We start from the raw sequence: 18,009 nt of genomic DNA, 5'->3' as shown, positions 1-18,009 counted from the left end.
CCGGTTGACCGGCTGGCGGTCACTGCTACGCGTGTTTTGTCTTAATCCCCCTTTTTTGTAACCTAAGTAAGAGGACACTATAAATACTCCCCAAAAATCGTGTTTAGACACACAACCCTAGATTTGAGATTATTTCCTTTTCCAAGTTTCAAACTTTGTTAATCATTTTGTTAATCATTCCTTAATTAGACAAGTTCTTCAATTAATTAGTAATTGAAATTGGGTTGTAAGAAGATTGAAGGTTCCTCCTTCTTTATTTTTCTATCCTAATTCCTTTCTTGCTATTGAGTTGGTATTATTTCTCTCCCTATTTTCATTAGTTTACATTTGTTTTTCCTTCAAGTTTGTTTGATTGTTTATGATAAATTTGCATCTTTATTGTTTGATTGTTGTTGTTTTCACCATTGTTCATCTTTTCATTGTTCATCTTTTCTTTGATTCTCTTTCCTTTGTTCATCCTTGTTGTTAATACTCAAAGATTCAATCTTTGAGTTGATTGGGTTAAAGATAATGTCTTTTAGTTTACTAATCCTTGTTATTAGATTAATCATCTTTCTTCATAATTATTGTCGGATTGTTGCATGTTTAGAAGTAGAATTCATCTTCCCACCATGTTTATGCTTAAAGACTCCATCTTTATTGTTTATTTTGCCTTTAGAAACATGATTAGTGAGTAGTCTCCTTCTAGGACTCGGTTTGACCCGGTATGGGTAATTTCACTAATTAATTATCATTAAGGCTAATTAGTTGGGGGAAATTGGTGAGGGTAGTTTAGAGGAATTGCATGTTTAAGGTTTGGTTCTTGGGTAATGTCGACTTTTGACCCTTGCCCACCAACGAGAGTTGGTTAGGTTGTTAGTTGGATATTTGGGAACCGACCCTTGTCACCGACTAAGGTTGAGACCGAAAGGGAGAACCGAGGGAGGGTGCCTCTAGATTAGCGTTTGAAATCGACCCTCGAGAGAGGGAGTGGGATGACCCGGATTACGATGAGGGTTTAATGACCTTGACCAATTACTTGACCTCCTTGGGAAAATGCATGTTTTTGGGGTTGTCGGGTTTTGAGTTAGGGATACCGGCTTTCGAATCCGAGAGGGGGGTTAGTCGGGATAGCTAGTGTCCTATTGCGAACCCGAGAGGGAGGTTCTAGGCGAATTAGAGCCATCTCCTCCTTACCTTTATACCCCTTTTGATTAGCCGAGACAATTAGTATGTGGAATTACTTATATTCGTGGGAGAACCGAGTTCTAGTCCTTCCCATTATTTGATCTTTTCTTTATCATTTAGCTTGTTCTTATCTTGTCTAGTTTATAGCCTTTAAATTTGGTAGTTTAGTGCTAGTTCGTTACCACCCTCTTTATTTTATATCGACTTAGCTAAGTTCGCGAATTAGAACGATTAGTACTCCACCTACTCCTTGTGGGATCGACCCTCTAAAGTGTACAACGATAAAATCGTGCACTTGCGAGGTATCACTTGATACCATCAACCCTAAACTGGAGGAATCAAGTCGTGAAGAGGATTGTTTGACAAGTTCATCATTAACAAGTTCTGCCACGACGGAATGTTTGCGGAAAGCTCGCCGAAAAGCTGATTACTACTAAATTGCCGTCAGTTTAGTTTGGAAAGGCTAGAAAAGGCTTCCAGGGTCTCGTGAATCATATTCATAATATTATTATTATTATTATTATTAAAGTCGGAACTTTTATTAAAAATTATCAAAAAAATTACAAGAAATTAGTGGGCAGCCGAGATACATTCTGGGCCCCCACTCCCTTAGCGATAACAAATTAAGTCTGGTAAAAATGTAAGCGGCCGCGCGAGCCCTTTCATCCTGAGAAACAAAGAATTTCTTGATCCGCTTGAGCAAAGCCACAGGCCCACAACGTCCGTTACCAGCTCTCTCAGTGAAGAGAAAGAGAAGGGTAGGAAACCATAACCATCCGTCGTGCACAAATCCTGGTACTTGACACACTTTCTCTGAGCAACATCAGCGACAACCCGACCGGACACAAAATCAAACAACCCAGTCTGAGACAAGGGAAAGACCCCGTCAGATCGACACACATCTTATTATTATTATTCTTATTATTATTCTTATTACTATTATTATTATTATTATTATTATTATTATTATTAGTAGTAGTAGTAGTATTATTATTTTCGTATAAATATTATTAGTATTAGTATTATATTAGTATTAGTATTATTATAATTTTAATTATAATTTTAATTATTAGTTATTATTATTATTATTATTTGTTGCCCTTTTCTATATTAGGGTGTCTCAGTGAGTTGTTCTCCTTTCTATTTTAAGAATGAACTTGATGAACAATTTGATCATTCACACTCAATTTGTTCCACTTGTCATTTAGTAATTGATCCCTTCCTCTTTTCTTAGTTTTTGTGCCAAAATAATCCAAAATAAAAGGACAATAAATAACCAAAACGGAAGAAATATATTCAAACTCATAAAAAAAACTTATTCACAAAATTAGAGTGGCCATAATTCTAAAAACACTCTCACCCATTTTACCTTTATTCCAATGGAACAACATGTTCAAGTAATCCATACAACTCAAATTTCTCAAAAAAGGGACCCATCTACCCAACTCACTTGGCACACCTTATCTTATATAGCATGCTCTTCCTTTACTTCACTCCACTAGTCCTTCACCCAAACATCCCATTTTCATCTTAGTTCGTTACTTAACTGTTTTTTCCTTCATTCTTTCAACCTCTCCGTTCCAAAACACCCAATCTAAAGCCATGATCTCGTGGCACGACCTCTACACCGTCTTAGCCGCGGTGGTTCCGCTTTACGTAGCCATGATTCTAGCCTATGGCTCGGTCCGGTGGTGGAAAATATTCTCCCCGGACCAATGTTCCGGCATAAACCGATTTGTTGCGATTTTCGCAGTTCCGCTTCTTTCTTTCCATTTTATCTCATCAAACAACCCTTACGAAATGAACCTTCGCTTTATCGCGGCCGACACCCTACAAAAGCTCATAATGTTAACTATATTAACCTTATGGACTAATTTAACTCGAAACGGAAGTTTAGAGTGGATGATTACGATTTTCTCGCTTTCGACTTTACCAAATACCTTAGTTATGGGTATTCCCTTATTGATTGCCATGTATGGGCCTTACTCTGGTAGTCTTATGGTACAAATAGTGGTACTCCAATGTATCATTTGGTATACTCTTTTACTCTTCCTCTTTGAGTATCGCGGCGCTAAGATACTTATCATGGAACAATTCCCTGAGACGGCTGCGTCCATTGTCTCATTTAAGGTCGATTCTGACGTCGTTTCATTAGACGGTCGGGATTTCCTTGAAACGGATGCTGAAATCGGTCAAGATGGTAAATTACATGTTAAAGTAAGGAAATCGAATGTTTCGAGACACTCGATTTCTGGTATGACTCCTAGACCATCGAATTTAACAGGAGCTGAGATTTATAGTCTCAGCTCCTCGCGTAATCCTACGCCTAGAGGGTCGAATTTTAATACCTCCGATTTTTACTCCATGATGGGGTATAATCAGGGGTTTGGGGGCCGGCTGTCGAATTTTGGGCCGGCGGAATTGTACTCTGTACAATCCTCCAGGGGACCCACGCCCCGCCCCTCCAACTTTGAGGAGAACCCGAACCCGACTGCTTCTCCCAGGTTCGGGTTCTACCCTTCAGCTCCGGTGTCGGGTGCTGGGGCTTACCCAGCCCCGAACCCGGACCTGGTTGGAACTGGGGTCACTAAAAGTGGTGGGAAGACTCAAGGTCCACCACCACTACAAGTAGCAGCTCAGAATAATTCGCAACAAGCGACAGCTGTCGCGCAACCGAATAATAACAATAATAATAATAATAATAGTAATAATAATAATCATCAGAGTAAGTTGAGCCATGATGCTAAGGAGCTTCATATGTTTGTATGGAGCTCTAGTGCTTCCCCTGTATCTGAAGTGGGTGGGCTCCACGTTTTCGGCAGCAATGATTTCGGTACTCCGGACCAATCCGGTCGGTCCGATTTGGGTGCTAAGGAGATACGGATGCTGGTCCCTGATCAACCCAATGGCGAATCTAAAGGTACGCATTTTTGTTAATTTATTTATTACTCCGTATATATGTTTTTGTTATGTTTCACTCAATTAGCCTGCCAGGCTACTTGAGTGAAACATACGGAGTATTAAATTAAATAAGTAAGTTATTGATAATTGATATTCGTTTAGGTGCTAGAAGAAGTGAGGATTTTGCAAGGGAGGAATTTAGCTTTCCAGCAGACGAGGAAACCGAATTAAAAGAAGGGGCAATTAGATTGAACAAACTCGGGTCAAGTTCAACCGCCGAATTACACCCTAAGACGGCGGGTGAGGCACCGGAGACGGGTGGCGGAAAACAAATGCCACCAGCAAGTGTAATGACAAGATTAATTCTAATAATGGTGTGGAGAAAGCTAATCAGAAATCCGAACACGTACTCGAGTTTGATTGGTTTAATATGGTCCTTGGTTGCCTTTAGGTAAGCTAACAATTCATTACTTTAGGGTCCCTTAATAAAGTTCAATTATGTGAATTTAGTCAAGAATTAGAAAGCCATCCTTTATATTTCAATTATAATGTCTTGAACAACTTTTCTCAATGATTCTGAAATGACCTCCTCTAGTAATAATCATAATATACTTTATATAATGCATTAATCATATCTTTAGCTACTTGTTTGTGATGAGAGCATATAATGAGAAAGCAAGTGACTAAATGAGTGTTCCCTAGTTAACTATGGGAAAGTCTAATAAGATGAGTGCAAGTTCTTAGAACCCATTTGTTTTGGTAAATTTTTTGAGTTTTGTGTGAGTAAAGTAGAGGTCTCGGTTTCAAGCTAATCAGCTGAAATTGTGTTGTTTTAGTTTAACCAGCGGTCTCGATTTTAAGTTAGATCAACTGATATTGTGTTGTTCTAACTTAATCAGAGATCTCGATCGATTTCAAGCTCTTGAAATTAGCACTTGATGTTATATACCAAAAAAAAAAATGGTTTATGATTCTTAAGCTCACCTCCCATTTTCTGAGTTTACGGTTCACACCCGCTTCTCAACAAAGAAATACCTAATATTTTCTTTTAATCCCATTTTTGTTACACTTGTCATCTTGGAGTATTAATGTAACAAAATCAACTCGGCAACACAAATTTTCAAATAACACTGTTGTATAGCACACAACAGCCTTATGATATCGACACACTTCACTATGGTTTATGATTCTTAAGTTCATATCCCATTTCTATGTTTACGGTTCACACCCTCTTCTGATATTTATCATCTTATACGTGTAATTTAACAAAATCAACTTGGTAATACAAATTTTCAAATAAGACTGTTGTACAGCACACAACAGCACACATACAACTACATGAGGTACAAAGGTTACTTAGCTTGGAGAATCATTCTACGTCGTTAAGGAGTCTTATGAAAACCTACCAGTTTGTTAAAAGTCGATACAAGACGTATAAAATTCTTTGTTAGTTTGATTGAATGAATGAGTGTTTCATATGCAAAGTATGATTGAATGGTTGTATTAATGCAGGTGGCATGTGAGAATGCCTAAAATAGTTGAGAACTCAATCTCAATATTATCAGATGCTGGACTTGGAATGGCTATGTTTAGCTTAGGTATGTTATCTATTCATTCAATTTGATGTTCGTTCCCATAACTTTTACTTGTTTTTTCTTGTGTGGTGGATACTTGCACCAATTTCCCATGTGCATTTGTTTGGCAAAGTTTTATGTAGGTCCTTAGTACACGAGCATTCTCTACCAATTGGTATAGTTTCCTTCCCTTCTATGGTACTTTGTTTTTCCCAATTCTTTTCTTCTTTTAGCCTACTTCACATTGGATGGTACTCTCTCAACATTCTTTGGAATACCCCGCGACAGTATAAGATATTACGAGCATTTAGATTAACGAGTAAGAAGTTGTTCTAACTTTATCAGAAGCCTCAAGGTCAAGTTTTGAAATGTAGTAATGTTAAAACTCACGAGAGAGCGTTTTATTTTGATTAACCGGTATACTCAGTGTGGCAGTGTAAGATATCACGATTATTTAGATTAACTAGTAAGGAGTTGTTCTAACTTAATTAGAAGTTTCGAATTTACTTCTAAGAATGCAGTAATAGTGGAACTCATGAAAAAGCGCGTTACTACCTTAGTGGTCCTATACACCATAGGGTCACTAGTAGTCTAGATTCTAGTTTATGAAAATTACTAATTTAGAATGTAAATGACGCGTAATTTCTTATTTATAAGGAAGTGAAATTTAAATGATCTTTTAAGTGAAGGCGCCAAATTTGAATAATCTTGTTAAGTGAGGGCGACCACGCCAACTTGGGATTGGTAACGGAAGGCCAAACCAATTTGGGGTTATTAATATCAAATATCCTTTTATTTTATATGAATTGATCACTTAACTAACTAAATGACATCATAAACTTGATAAGGACTTCTCTTAATTTGTTTGCTTATTGTTAATACATATTATGTTTACGGATTGAGTTTCTGACTCCATTCATCATATAATAATTTTCTCTTCTTTTTTTTTTTGAAACAAATTAGCAAAACTTTATCATATGACTTTATTTACATTATTATAAGATCACAGAAGTAAAATCCTACTTTATAAAAGTGTTTTCTTGAGTCCAAATCAATGATATAAACTTTTATTTTAATCATAAAATGGTGGGATATGTATTTTCTTTCAATCCAATTTTTTTAAAGGAGGGTCATTAAAGCAGAAATGTTGGCAATTGGCATCAAGGTCACTATAGTCACGTTGTCGTGATTCAAAACTACGGTTAGAATTTGATTGACCTATCTAATATTGTAGGGACTTTATGTTCCCTTAGTAAGTGGTCCTAGCATGGAGGCCACGAGGAATTTAGGCTGTCCCGATTATGATCTTCTTTCTACGTCTTTTTGCTAAACCTACTTTTGCTAAATGATCATCAATGATAGGATCGCGAGTTGATATTGTTATCGTTAAATAAGATGTATAAGTATAATATCGATAAGGACTATTATATAATGTATGATAGTCAAGTTTGAACTTCTTTTAGTTACATAAATGGTTATTCTCATATACCAACAGATTAACTATATACGGAGTATTTGTTTGTTTATGAACAATTTAGATTAATTATATTGGTTGTTATGTTATTGTGAAGGTTTATTCATGGCTCTGCAACCAAAGATCATTGCATGTGGAAATACCGTAGCAACCTTTTCAATGGCTGTGAGATTTCTAACCGGACCGGCTGTAATGGCGGTGGCAGCTATTGTCATTGGGTTAAGGGGTGACCTCCTTCGTATTGCGATTGTTCAGGTTCATCTCTTCTTCATTTTCGTTGAAGCAAATTAAGATATATTTTGTCATATATATAAAAAATGAATGCAACTTTTTATTTCAAATGGAGAAACAAACTTAAAACACAAGGACAATATAGTGAGCTAGATCACGTTCTTTTCTCAATCATACATGAAAACCTAACGTGTTTTCAAAATAAATTTGAAAATAAACATAATAACATCTATCTTTTTGCTCTCATAGGCTGCGCTTCCTCAAGGAATCGTCCCATTTGTCTTCGCAAAAGAGTATAACAATCATCCCGCTATCCTCAGTACTGCGTAAGTGATCATAACTTCATATTCTGAAAAAATTTATTGGCTTATTTAGTTTCTTAATATATCGTTATTATTTTTTATACACAAATTCTCATTGAAGACGTGCACTATCCGTCATAAGTTAAAGACGGTTAGTGCCCCTCTTACAATATGCAAGTGACACTATCAATAGGGTGCTCCATTTCCCTCTCACTTGCCTTATTATGAGAAGGACATTATCCGTCTTCAGCTTGTGACGGATAGAGTCCGTCACAAGCAAGACTTATTGTTTTTATATAAGACTGTTATACGGTGTAAGTTTTGTAAATTTGTGTTTTACTAATATTGTTCCATTTTCTATGGCAGAGTGATATTTGGGATGTTGATAGCACTACCAATTACCTTGGTATACTACATTCTCCTAGGACTCTAAAATCAAGCATGCAACCAAAGATTAATTGGTTTACCACATTTTTCAATGAAGGCAAATGGAAAAACAAGAGAACAAATTTGGCCTCCCAACATACTTTCAAGTCTCAAAGCCTTAAAACAAGAGATTTTTAAGTGCAATTATTGTCACACAAATTGCACAACATTGGTATAGAAAAAAGGGAGCTTCTTTGACAAAGGACAACAAATTTGACCCTCTTGCCTAATATGAGGATTATGCCCCCACTTACTTTAGCATCATCTTCATTTTATTAAAGTTTTAGGGAAAATGATGGGTGGTGTTTCATGTTTGTTCCCATGAAAATGGGGAATTAAGATTAAATTAGGGAAAATGATGGCCACTTAATTATTTTTTATAATTGTTTTTGTATTTTAGTGTATTAGTATATATTTCCTCCAATGATTATCTTTGTTTGAAATATCAGAAGATTTAGAACGGAAGTAGTAATTGAGTAAGGTAAGGGGTATTGTAATAGGAGGATTAGGGATTGGTGTGTAAATGTTTGATTTTGTAAATGCATTTGTTCTAGAAGGTGACATTTAAGTCATTATTACAAATATAGACACAACTCACACAAGTATCTAACATTTGCTTTGTTAAACCTGACTTTTTCAGGGATATATGCTAACTTTCCAAATTTTGAGGTCAATATTTGCGACTTGTGTTGTAAAATTATTGATCCTTGCCGTTTTTAAGTCATTATTTCTTACTTTGTTGGCCCCTCGTTCTACTTTAACGCCGATCCACTAGTTGTATTACTTGTATACTTGCATAATTTGCCTAATTTATTCGGACATTCGGTTAGTCTCTTTTGTGACTGCCCGGCTAGGTTGTACGGACACTTCTCCTAATCGGCGTTCCTGTGTTGGACATCCGTGTCGAACACGACACTCGTCGGACACACGTCAAAACGTGTCGGACACTTGTAAAGCCGTGTCTAACTTTCATCTTTTATTTGGGCACGTGTCCGACACGTGTCCATGGTATTTGGACACACCTTCAAACGAAATCAAGCTGAATTTAAGGTAAATGGCGTGAATTGTTATATGATTGAATTTGGTGGGGAAATAAGTTGAATTAGCGGTAAATGATGTTCTTTAGACTAGTAATGAGATGTCAAAATAGTTGATTATAAGTTAGTTTTTGGTTTTGGAAATGAGAATGAGTTATAATTAACGTCAAGTTTTACCTTCACTTATTTAAATTTAATATTCAAATACTTTTTCAAAAATAAAATCGCACATAAATAAATATAAAATATATATTTTATTAAATTTAAATGACGTGTCACGTGTCCTAAATTTTATGAGATGCCGTATCGCGTGTCCGTGTCGTGTCAGTGTCCGTGTCCGTGTTGGTGCTACCTAGCTGCCCGGTCACAAATTGTGTCAAGACCATTTTTGAATAAAAAGTAATCGATCATACGTAAATTCTATTATAAAATGATCATATTTTTTGACACATTACAAATGAGAATTTGCTTTGTTTATTCGTCGTATTCAAGGTTTAATACCTTAAATTTAATGTGGTATAATTTAGGAGGTATAAAATCGATGTATATGTTTCAACTACCTCTTAACACCTTTGAGGCTTTGAGTGACATGATCCTTTATAAATCATAATATAGCGACATGTTATGCGCTACATATTAAGGCGTTATCAATCCTATTGATAAAAATCGGACAGGTCGTGGACTACCGACCTCTCAATGTTATAAATTACTAGTCGATTTGTGAAACTTGAAATTATGAAAAATGACAAAGTTAATAGGAAATTAATGAAAGTGTATGAGGATTATATTACAGATTATATATTTTAATTTCAGTTGGCTAATATAGGTAACAAACTGACAAGACTAGGTTTCTACGGAGCACAATATATGTTGTTCTCTTGGTTTCGGCGAATTTTTTACTTACCACAAAGATTAAGGAATTGAGAGATAAATGTTCTCAGAAATACCAAAGGTGAAAAAGTAACACGCACATGATAAGAAAAGAACAAGATTTTTACACGATTAAAATGAGAACATAAGAGAATGAGTAAAGACACTTACATAAGGAAATTAAAGCGATTAACCACGATAGAATACGTAACTGATGAGTGAGTATCTTTACAAATGTGATTTACACATCTACTCATGTATTACCTTTGTTTTTATTTTTATTTTGGGTTAGTTGTCAAAATAAATTTTAGACATTGTATGATAGATCTTTTAGTAATTGAAGTTGGATGACTTGTTTGATTGTATAAAACTATTTGTTATTGATCATCGACTCATCTTGCACTTGAACTCTTGTGAAAGTTTTCTTTTAGTAAAACTACAAAGTAAAAATATGTCCTTTTTTAGTTTCTTGGTGCTTGCTGATCTGTCACTTATTTCCGTGGTTGTGTTTGTTGAGACCGGTTTTTTTAGGCTGGGGTGAGGTCATGGTCGATGGGTCTCCCTTTTGAGATGTGCATGGTATGGGAAGAATTGGGATTTTGGCTGTGTTGTTGGTCAAGTCGGATGCGGTGGTTTTCGCTACTTGTCGATGCTTGTTTTTTATTTACCTTATTTACAGTTTTTCCAAATAAAACAGTTTCCTAGCTTTATCTTCCTAGCTTTAATTGGGTCTGCCTGTTTCATGTTTAGTTACGGGTCAATAAGGAAGTTAGTCACTGTACACCCGGTGGGTGTTGTGTCCATCTTAGGGGTGCTAACGAGCCGAGCCGAGCCCGAGCTTGGCCTTGCTCGGCTTGTGCTCAAGAACCAAAACTCGAGCTCGAGCCGATCTCGAGCTTACCCGAGCTTCAAAAATATGTGCTCGTTATAAAGCTTGCGAGCTTTAACGCGAGCTCGAGCCAAACTCGAGCCCAAATCGAGCCTATATAAAATTGTTTATTTTTTTTATTTTTTTTCTTTCGATATTTTCAATAATAAGGCTCAAAGGTTATATGTAAAAATATTTGGCAAATCAGCGAGACATTGGATATGTGTGATACAAAAATATAATTATGATAAAATATTTTTATAAAATATCAGTAATATCTTATGTAATTACACAAATTCGAGCTGCTCGCGAGCTTTTCGAGTCGAGCCAGCCTTTGCTCGGCTTGACTCGTTAAGCTCTCGAGCCGAGTCCGAGCCCGAGCCGAGCTCGCACGAGCCGAGCTTTGACCGAGCTTTGACCGAGCCGATCTCGAATAGCTCGCGAGCTGTCTCGTCTCATTAACACCCCTAGTCCATCTCCCTCCGCCGCCCTGGTGAGTTGGATTTTAGCAGTGCTGTGCGGGTTGGTTTCGACAGAAGACATTTTCTGGCTTCTTTTGATTGGGTTCTGGTTTATGGACTGCTTTGGGCCTTTCTTCTTTGCATGGTGGATTTCCTGATGTGTTGGTCTTTTGGTCAAAGGGTCCGATTTCTAAGGTGTAGGAGTTTTTTCTTCGCCGATGGCAGACTTCGTCGTCTCACTCATCTCTTTTTCTTTCTTCGTTCTTTTCGCAAGAGCGGAAGTGCACCTTGTCATTGTCACTCTGCGGCTCGTTGGCACCGATGTCTCCTGGAAGTCAAGTGTGCTTTTGAAGCTGGTTCGGCTGTTCGTGGCCCTTCCTCCGCCCTTTTCCATCCTATGGTCGCGGTTTTAGCTTATCTTATTGTATTAGCTTTAATTTTATTTAATATTTATGTTTTGCTTAGGTATGACTTTGTATTGCTAGGTTTAGCTCGCGGGTTTCTGGTGCTACTTAGTCGAGTAGCTTACTTTGTTGCTGATAAAACATTGTAAGTTATTCTCCTGCTGTTGTCAAAAAAAAAAAAGGTAAAACAAAACAAAAAAAAGTTCACTGAAATACTTTAATTAAAAGTAAAATATGTAAACAATTCAATAGAACAAGTGAACAATACTGTATTTAGTAATGAGTAAGACAATGTTTTTTTTGGCTTAATTTCAGTTCAGCTCTATTCAATTTCAGTTAGTTATGTTCACCTCATTTCTTCACAAAATCAACTCTTAACTCAGCTCCACTCACTTCAACTCGGCTCTATTTAGTCAAGTTCAGTTTAGCTCATTTCAACCGAAAACAACAAAATCTAAGTGTTATGTAAAACGGTTGTAAAACGATGTTATACAGTAATTTGGATGATTTTGTAAGGACTCGCTTTAATGGATGACCCCCATGTTTAAGATAATCTTGGTTTCAATAAAAATAGTGAGTGAATATCATGTTTTTCGTTAAACAGAGAAAGGTTAATGCCAAATGAAACTAAATAAATGATAAAGGACAAATATACAAGAATGGACCCAAAGACATTGATGACAACCCATTGACACAAACAAGTACAAGGGCCATACTTAAGCTTATACAGCAACGTACAATTAAAGCCCACCTAAGGGCCCTTCTTCATGTGGCAGCCCATACTATGTTCATGTGCTTCAAAAATTACATTATTTTCCTCTTTTCACACTGTTTGGATTAGATTTTCTAGTATTGATCGTGAGTATTCTCTGCCGATAATTCAGAATTTTAATCGAGTATTGCAAGCAATTCCATGAGCATATCCCTTTCGTTCACGATAGTCTGAACTCTGAAATAGAACTAGACAATAGTGCAAGTCAGCTCAACCCGACCCAGCTAAACCCACATTTTTGGGCCCAAAATTCTAGTTCGTGTGCCAGCCCAGGCTGCCCTTTACCCAGGCCAGGGTCAGTAACCTGCCTGACCCGGCAAAAAAAAATTAAACCCTATATGAGTAGGGGCCGGTCCAAGGCCGGCCAAACAATAAGGAGACCATCACAGCCCGGCCCAGGCCGCCTCCTCTTCAGTGTTGTGCTCAAGCCAGTAATCGGCAGCCCAACCGGCCCGGCCCGCACTATCCCGACTCACTGTATAGCTCTAGTCTGGAAGCCAACAACTACCATGATGGAGCTCAAATTTTCGGATTGTGGATAATCACGTTTTTAAGATATGAGGGCTCTGACTACTCATACCAACCAATTATATTTTATAACTTCGCATGGTTAAGTTCAATGAAGCTAAATGCTCAATCGAATGGCAAGTAGTGTATATGAATTATTGGAAAAGGAGAGGGTGTTAGGTAAAAGTTGGAAACCATAGGACTCCACAAATGAAAGAGATGTAGGAGAAATTAGACTCTTTAGTTAGTTAGGTCGTGGAGATGAAAGGAGGGGTCAAGGTTCTCATAAGTCGATATCTATATTTTCAACAAAAATATATTGGAAAAAATAGAAGAAATTGTCTATCCTTTAAAGTTTTTTCGACCTGTATATTTTTATCTCCGTTATTTATTTACCTAATGATGTTGTATTTACGTTAAAAAACGATTTAAGGTGGCCTTGTCCATGGAGAAACCGCCCCAAAGCCATGACACTAAGCAAACAAATCTTACGTATCCCTGACCATGTCTTATTATAGAGGTTTTCAATCGGTAACATAACCGAACGTAGACCAAAAAAAAAAAAAAAAAAAAAAACTTAAATTATTCTCATGAAAGGACAATTTTGCATATAATATGAGATTAACTTATTTATATACCAAGTAATAAATATTGTGATAAATCCATATATAAACCAACTAAATATTCCGTGCAAATGTGCAATATAATTTACCTTTTTTAGCATACTTTCCAAAGTTGTCTAATGTGTCACACATTTTGCAAAAAAGAGAGAAAAATACTCGCGTCCTCCCGGAGAACGTCCTCCATACACACAAAGAAGGAGCACCAAAATGGAAATTAAATATTATAAAATCCTCCTTTGTGTGTAGGGAGGACGTCCTCCGGGAGGACGCAAGAATTTCTAAAAAAGAGATGATGTTAGAAAAAAAAATGTTAGGCATCACTGGGTCATATCAGTTTTAATACCACCCTCTCGCATACCCTTAATTCCGAAATTGCCATACACTTAATGGACTCTACATATATACTCTCTTCGTCCCGATTATTTGTTTGCCTATTTCGTTTTTTTGGGTGTCTCAGTCAATTGTTTGCCTTTCTATTTTAGGAATGCTTTTGATGGACACTTGAATTTTCCACACTCAATTTAGTCCACTTGTCATCTAATAAATTGTCCATTCCTCTTTCCTGATGGTCTCGTGCCAAAACCAAAGACAAACAAATGACCGGGGCGAAAAAAAATACTCCCTCCTATTTCCTATGTTGTTCCCTTTTCTTTTTTCCTCAAGAATTAAGACAATTAATTTGGACCACACATTACACATGACCCCACATGTAGTTGATTTTTGACCACACAAACGTGTCCAAAAAAGGAAAGAGAGAACAACAATGAAATTGGATGTAAAGGGAAAGGGGAACAACATAGGAAATTGGAGGGAATATATATTAGATTGAGTAGCCCAGACCTGATACCAACGGATGATGCTATATCAATTTCCGATAAAAATTGGAAAAGATAAGACACCTCATTACCTCAAAGGAAAGTGTATGGGAAATAAGACACTTAAGTTTGGTCTTACCCGGTTGTGTATTTCCAGTAAATCCAAAGGAAATAAGACTGGATGCCCTTAATATGACATTGACAACCATCTCTGGTGTCCCCTTGGATCTTCTGGCTTGTTCATTCTGCTCAAATCTTATAGAAGAATAAATAATAAATAATAAAATAATAAAACTGTATGTGGCTAGGAATTTCATGCCAGAAAATATAGTCCCTACTTAGTTAGGTTATATGACTGCTCATATACATGGTCTAAGAGCAACCCTTCATGAGAGGATAATTTTTTGTAATAAATGATCATGACCATACGTGCACACGGGCTATCGAGAGACGGGTACACTAGATAAGAAATTGAGTACGACGGTTTTATTATTATTACGATCTCATATAATTCACTCGAAATAGATTGTTATAGTAGGTACATTAGGCATCAAACACTTCAAAATAATCAAATTGATAAAATTAGGTTCTATAAAGCATATCACTATGAATTAGACCTGGCAAACAAGTTGAGCGAATCGAGTTCCGCGTTGTATCATATAAGTCAAGTCATACGGGTCGAGTCAGAATAGGTACAAGTAGGATTGTTATATATATGAGCTTTGTTTTAGAACATCTTCTTTATATGTCACAGTTCACAACTATCAGTCTATGACGCATTTGTTATACATTTTTCTTTACGGGTTTTCTAACGTGTGCTCTGATAACCTAAATGTAGAAAATTCACAAATTTATTTTCTTTAATTATGGTAAAAATGAGTTTGTATTTGAATTCCTCATGAGAATATCCTATAAATTTTTGCTATGTTTAGCTTCTTGATGTGTATTTTTATTTTTTAGGGCACATGTTAGAAAAACTGTTGACATTCTGAGTCACTGAATAATTGAATGATAAATATACAGTTAATATAGACCTAAATGGCTAAAAGGCAAAGTCCAATGGTTCATGGATTTGCCACTAAATACTACAAAGACTAACTGATAGTTTGAGGCCAATCAATTGAATGATCATTGCTCCGATAATGTAAAGGGTAATGTCCTCGTGTGCATGGCTTTAGCGTACATGGGCAACACTACACATGCCAATGATCCTTTTAGTTTATATGTATCCATCCTCCATTCTACTTCTAGACAACCAAATCATGACAAACCACTAAAGGACTACGTACTTTTCTTTCATGTAAAAATCATAGTAATACACCTTCAAAACGTCTTGCTTGTGACGGACAATATCCGTCATGTTCAAGACTTAACAATAAAAAAAACCAAAGTGGGTTGGCAAGTGGGAGGGAAAATGGAGCACCCATGCATATTGCCACTTGCATCTTATGAGAGGGACACTATCCGTCTTCAGCTTGTGACGGATAGTGCCCGTCTTCAATGAGATTTTGTGATACACCTTATCTTCGATATATTCTTAGATCAATTATCGTAAGTATCACACCCATGTCAGAGTGTCTAGTATCGATAGGGGCGGCCCAAAGGCTATGCAATTAGGTTCACAGCACAGGGGCCTAAGGGGAAATAGGGCCCCAAAATCTAAGCCCAATTCATAACATTAAATGAAAATGATTTTGGTTTTTTTCCTCCTTGTGGACTACTCCTGTAAAGTCACTCACTACTCACATCATCTTTGTTTACCCAAAACATACGTGCATCCCCATTTCCCATCAATAGGCATTTTTTTAAAAATTTATTTATTTAAGTGGGTCACAGAAAAGTATATTTTTTAGCTTTCTTAATTCTCGGTTCTTTTGTTATATCTCCATCTTTTAATTTCTTTTATTTATATTACTCTTTATATTAAATTATTAATTATTGTGTGAGACATTTTTATTCTATAAAAGACAAGATATTTATTAAAAATAAACAAATATGAAGTACTGTATATTTATAAAAGTGAATCGTCTCATGATATAAATTATGAAACAGTCTTATTTATATAATTTGTGTTTTAAGTATATGCCTAAAATAAATCATAGCATTTTTTTATTCATATATCTTAACCTTTCCTTTTTTTCTCAAATTTTTATTTTTAATAGTTTTTTTTTAGGATCTCAAGTAAATGACAATTAATTGTTTTGGGGCCTCAACCTAAGAATCGGAACAGGGCCTCCCGAATTCACCGGCCGCCCTTGAGTATCGACATGAGTATAAAAACCATAGTAATACCTTGCCTTAGATTCTTAGATTGATTTCTGTAAGTATCATACCCATATCTGAATGTCGAGTATTGATATAATGAAATTTGTTGAGGAATCGGCGACAATTTGAGATCTAGGACTTGTTTGGTTGACATAAGGGAATTAAAGTTCCCGGGAACTTCAAGTTCACATGAATTTCCAATTCATGTGAATTCCCAAAAAGCGTTTGGTTTGAATGTGAGAAGTTCCAATGACCAAGGGGGGGGCTTGGTGAGTGACTTCCCACATAATGGAGGAAGTAGATTCATGTGGGAAGTTCTACTTCCCATGATTTTGGCAACCAAACAACATCATGGTTTTACACTTTCTAGGAAGTTTAAAATTCCATGATTTTAATGGGCAACCAAACAAGCCACATTTAGATTTTAGATAGTACTTGTATATCTTGTTCCGTTAAAGGATTTAAACCAATTGTTTGTGCTTGGTATTTTTAGGTTATAATCTTTAAGAAATGTAAATAAATAACCGAAACAGGAGTGTAATCATCATTTACTACAACTCGTACAAATATGGAGTAGCAAAGGTGAAAACTCGAAACTTGACAATGTATCCTATAGGTATGGATGCATACAACTTAAAACAACCTAGCTAGTACACTTGTGTCAAGGGTTATTGTCGATGAAACGAATCTAGCCGTAACTTTCTCTTTTTGCGACTTGATCAGTATACAAAATCTCATTTGTGACGCGTCACAAGCTTTTATGATGCTTCACGACCAGTTTAAATATGTAAAAAGGAAAAGATAGTTGTGAGAGGTTACAAAAACCTTTTCGTCACAAATAAGAATAGTTGCGGCTGCAGAATGTAGATACACCATATGTTGGAAAGTGTAACGAGAGGAGACTAATAATTCCACCTTCCATGTTTTAAAGCCATAATTTTGTGGGTCCTTAGAGGAACAAGATGGCCTATGAAATCCTATTATTGCTCTCACCTAGGTTTTATCTCACTACCAATACGGGTCGTAATTGCTTCTTAACATGTTACTTCCCAACTCACATGAGAAGCAACTGAACAGAAGGATGCCAAATTCTACTGTCGCTCCATGCCCACATGTCTCTTAGTGGCGGGGTTAGAATTTAAAGTTGTGAGTTGACCGTGGATAGAGGATGCATGTAGAGGCAGTAATCCGGTTAATAGGGTCGGTTATGGGTCAGGTCAAAACGGGTTGAGGCATATCGGATTTAGGTTAGTGTCGCTTGCGTGGTTCATGCCGGTCATTGTCGGGTCTGGTCATAATCGGGTGACAAGTC

The 18,009-nt window shown here is 36.5% G+C and overlaps 1 protein-coding gene across 1 annotated transcript; it reads left to right on the top strand.

The window, feature by feature from the left end:
- Positions 1 to 2,651: 2,651 nt before the first annotated feature.
- On the top strand, positions 2,652 to 8,665 carry LOC141598982 (auxin efflux carrier component 3-like). The gene is made up of 6 exons (XM_074418836.1): positions 2,652 to 4,087; positions 4,231 to 4,519; positions 5,581 to 5,666; positions 7,214 to 7,371; positions 7,597 to 7,673; positions 8,016 to 8,665. Exons 1-6 carry the CDS (start codon positions 2,770 to 2,772, stop codon positions 8,080 to 8,082), a joined length of 1,995 nt encoding a protein of 664 aa, XP_074274937.1. The 5' UTR covers positions 2,652 to 2,769; the 3' UTR covers positions 8,083 to 8,665.
- Positions 8,666 to 18,009: the final 9,344 nt, after the last annotated feature.

The sequence above is a fragment of the Silene latifolia genome, chromosome 9 (genome assembly GCF_048544455.1).
Source record: "Silene latifolia isolate original U9 population chromosome 9, ASM4854445v1, whole genome shotgun sequence".
NCBI classification, from domain to species: Eukaryota; Viridiplantae; Streptophyta; class Magnoliopsida; order Caryophyllales; family Caryophyllaceae; genus Silene; species Silene latifolia.
The sequence above is the reverse complement of the archived record's forward strand: the minus strand, read 5'-3'. Positions and strand labels throughout refer to the sequence as shown.

Excerpts from the sequence above, each read along its gene's own strand:
- LOC141598982 (XM_074418836.1), top strand. The coding sequence starts at position 2,770 with ATGATCTCGTGGCACGACCTCTACACCGTCTTAGCCGCGGTGGTTCCG. Across the intron at positions 4,520-5,580 it reads TGGTCCTTGGTTGCCTTTAG|GTGGCATGTGAGAATGCCTA; the intron begins GTAAGCTAACAA and ends GTATTAATGCAG. Across the intron at positions 7,674-8,015 it reads CCCGCTATCCTCAGTACTGC|AGTGATATTTGGGATGTTGA; the intron begins GTAAGTGATCAT and ends TTTCTATGGCAG.